This window comes from Perognathus longimembris, chromosome 1 (assembly GCF_023159225.1).
Source record: "Perognathus longimembris pacificus isolate PPM17 chromosome 1, ASM2315922v1, whole genome shotgun sequence".
NCBI lineage: Eukaryota > Metazoa > Chordata > Mammalia > Rodentia > Heteromyidae > Perognathus > Perognathus longimembris.
In genome coordinates this window covers 3846274-3849886 of record NC_063161.1, presented here as the reverse complement: position 1 = coordinate 3849886, position 3613 = coordinate 3846274, and the positions used below count along the sequence as shown (strand labels likewise).

The 3613-nt window shown below is 64.9% G+C and overlaps 1 protein-coding gene across 1 annotated transcript in view; it reads right to left on the bottom strand.

Moving 5' to 3' along the window:
- Window positions 1-919: 919 nt before the first annotated feature.
- Parvg (parvin gamma) overlaps window positions 920-3613 on the bottom strand; it is a 12962-nt gene continuing 10268 nt past the window's right edge. Inside the window, exons 10-11 of the mRNA XM_048340035.1 lie at window positions 2809-3040; window positions 920-1083 (exon numbers count right to left, since the gene is read on the bottom strand). Coding sequence (XP_048195992.1) covers window positions 920-1083; window positions 2809-3040 — 396 coding nt within the window. The remainder of the gene's footprint in view (window positions 1084-2808; window positions 3041-3613) is intronic.

Genomic DNA, 3613 nt, shown 5'->3' with positions numbered 1-3613 from the left:
TCCCTGAGCAGCAGTGGCCACCAAGGGCCTGCCAGCCTCTCCTTACATCACCCACGGGTGACATCAGAGCCCCCCCACCCCCCGTCAGCCCTCAGCCCTGCTCTGAGCACACGGAACCAACAGGGCCATGGAGGGCCTCTGCTGACAACAGCCGTCACCGGGGAGGTACACAGGGACCAGGGGAGGCTTCCTGGAGGAGGTGACGCCCAAGCTGAGTCTGTTAGGGGAAGGGAGCTCACCAGGGAACGAAGCAAGGGCTATGGGTAGTTGAGACCCTTGGGTCGCGCTGGGTTTCCATCAACAAAGCAAGGGAAACTGAGGCTGAGAATGGCCAAGGGGCTCATCCGCAGCCACAGTGCTGAGAGGCCAGGCCCGGTGGCTCAGTCCTGCAGTCCCAGCCACACCAGAGGCTGAGACCCGAGGAAACCACCGGAGGCGGGAAGGTCGGGGGCCCCCGTTTCTCCAATTTACCACCAAGAAGCCCGGAATAGAGCTGTGGCTCGAGCGACAGAGCGCAGGGACGGCAGCCAGGCCCTGAGTTCAAGCCCCAGGGCTGCTCCCCTCAACAAAAAGAAAGTGCCAGAACCGGGCCATGTCCTGTGAGCCCTCGCCTGGCGGGCTGGAGGCTGGTCTGGACCAACGTCTAGACCAACCAGAGCCTCAGACCCACCCTCCCCAGAGCGGGGGCTACGAGGGCCTGTGCCAGCCCGCCCCCCCCACCCCCGGGCTCTCCCTAGCAGCCTCCCTGGGCTGCAGCCCCGCTGCCGGTACAGGCAGCCCAGTTCCCATGGCAACCAGGAGCCTGCCTCCGGCCACTCCCGGGGGGGGCGGGCACGGGGAGCCGGGGGGTCTGGGTGGGATGTCCGTGCGCCGCCTGCTCCGAGCACGTGACCGCCCACCGGCAGATCCCGGCGGGGTCTCAGCCCCTCGTCGGCCCCGCGGGGCTGCGTCTCCGGCCCTCCCGGGCAGCCCTGCGGGCGCCGAGCCAGTCTGCAGAGCCACCCCGGGACACGGGCACGGATGACAACTCCAAGATGTAGCCGGGGTCACGGAGCGCGGGCCGCGGGCCGCGGGAGGGCCGCGCTGGGATGAGGCAGGCGGCTTGCAGAACCGGGGTCCCCCCCCCCCGCAGGGGCGTCCCTCCCCACTGTCCGGATCAACCCCAAGGCTCTCAGAGCCATCGGACTGGCGGGGCCCACCCCGCTGCCCCCTCCCTGGAAAGTTCTAGGGGGCGAGGACTCGCTGCTGCTAGGCCACAGTGTCAGCGTGAGCTTGAGCAGGAACCATGGAGACGATGAAGCCCTCGGCCGAGGCCGCCAGCCCGGGACCAGTGTGTGGAAAACAACTTGTTAGTTTGTGGTTTGTGAAGATCCTGGCCGAGCCCTGGGCCCGGAGGCCGCGGCTGCCCTGGGGACTGCTGGGTGACACCGGAAACCTCCCTGTGGCTCGGCACACGCTCCCCCAGAAAGCTCCTGGAAGAGCCCTCCCCTCTTTTCTGGCACAGTCTGGGAGGCTGAGTGGGGGGGGAAGGGGGGACCCCTCTTGTGTCCCGTCCTCGTGGGAGGGATAATTGAATGTGGGAGGAAGCCGCGGTCCCCCGTCCCTAACTCCTGTTCTCAAGATGAATGACAATCTCCCGTGGCCAGCGCGGGCAAGCCGGGGCTGGAGATGAAAAATCCAATTTCCAGAGGCCGCTGTGGCGGGACCTCCCCCCCTCCCTCCCTCCCTCCCTCCCTCCCTCCCTCCCTCCCTCCCTCCCTCCGCCCGCCCGCCAGGGCTGCGTGGCCACTCTCCTCCACACATGGCCTTCCAGCTCCCCAGAGGGCCCAGGCCGCCCCCCACCCTCCCCCCGGGCCCAGCCCCTGGCCGAGCGCAGGGAGGCTGCACGTCCCCACCCCTGTAAGTCCCCTGGCGTGGGACTGAGGCTGGCACGTGCAGCCGTGACACCCCAACACCCAGGGAACAAGGAGGGGCGGGGGGGCGCCCCCTCCCTGAGCTGGCCTTGGCCTGGCAGCCTCCCGTTCCCAGCCTCCCCAGGAGCTAGGAGGCAGCTTGGCTTCACCTCTCAGCTTCCATCCCCCGTGGGAAACGAGGGGGGACAGAAGCCAGCCGGTGGGTGGGTGGAGGGGCGGACGCGTGGACGGAAGGACGGACGCCTGTGTGGATAAATACACGGGTGCGTGTGTGTGCGCAGAGGGAGGGATGGCGCGTGGATGCCCTGTGGATGGATGGACGGATGGACGGATGGATGGACGGATGGACGGACGGATGGATGGACGGACGGATGGATGGACGGATGGATGGACGGATGGACGGACGGATGGATGGATGGACGGATGGATGGACGGACGGATGGATGGACGGATGGACGGACGGATGGATGGACGGATGGACGGACGGATGGACGGATGGACGGATGGATGGATGCATGGGTGGGTGGGTGGATGGACGGATGGATGGATGGATGGATGGATGGACGGACGGATGGATGGACGGACGGATGGATGGACGGACGGATGGATGGACGGACAGATGGACAGATGGACGGATGGATGGATGCATGGGTGGGTGGGTGGATGGACGGATGGATGGATGGGTGGATGGATGGATGGACGGATGGATGGACGGATGGACGGACGGATGGACGGACGGATGGATGGATGCATGGGTGGGTGGGTGGATGGATGGATGGATGGACAGATGGATGGACGGATGGATGGATGGATGGATGGATGGACGGATGGACGGATGGATGGACGGATGGATGGATGGACAGATGGACGCACGGGTGGGTGGGTGGGCCGTCACGTGGGGAGATGGCGGTCACTCCCCACGTCACGGCACTTGGATGACTCAATGCTGGGACCCCGCTGGCGCGCTGCCGCCTCCGCCCGCCCGCTCCGAGGCCCGGCACGCGGGCCGCCCCTGGAGGACTCACCATTTCCTCAGGAGAGCTGGGCGTGAGGTAGAATTCCTTCAGGTGCAGGAAGAAGCCTTCCAGTTGTCCAATCAGCAGGAGCAAGAAGACTCCATCTGCAAACTACAGACAAGGGCCCTGGAGGCTCAGGGATGCAGAGACCAAGGACAGTGCAGGACCTGGGCGACCCTGGCTGCCTGTCACAGACCACGTGACCCTAAGGACATGGCAGGAGCCCTCTGAGCCTCTGGCTCCTTTTAAGCCGTGGGGACAGTTCCCCCGAGCCTTACAGGCCTGTAAACAGGAGCACAGCAATTACGGGAGTCTGGCGTATAGTACATGCTCAATCAAAAAAGAGTTTGCGGGCAACTTCACTGCAGAATTGCCTCACATCCGTTTTAAGTGACATATTGCTCCAGAAACTCTGGGAACACAGGCGAAAACAGCCAAGTGTGAAATTATCCTGTCGAGAAAGGCAGGGAACGGCAGCGGGAGCTCCTCTGACAGCCGCACGTGAATATTTCTGTCTGTTCTCCGGGCGTTCGGAGACAGTGCTGTCAGCTCTGGCACCAGCTCGGCGTGTCAGTGCGCCTGCTGAATCTCCTCAAAGATCAGACCTCCGAGGAAACGCGCCGCCCGAGTCCTTAACGGAATTTCCTCGCGTGAAGTCGGCTCCACTGCGGTTCCTTGGGAGCG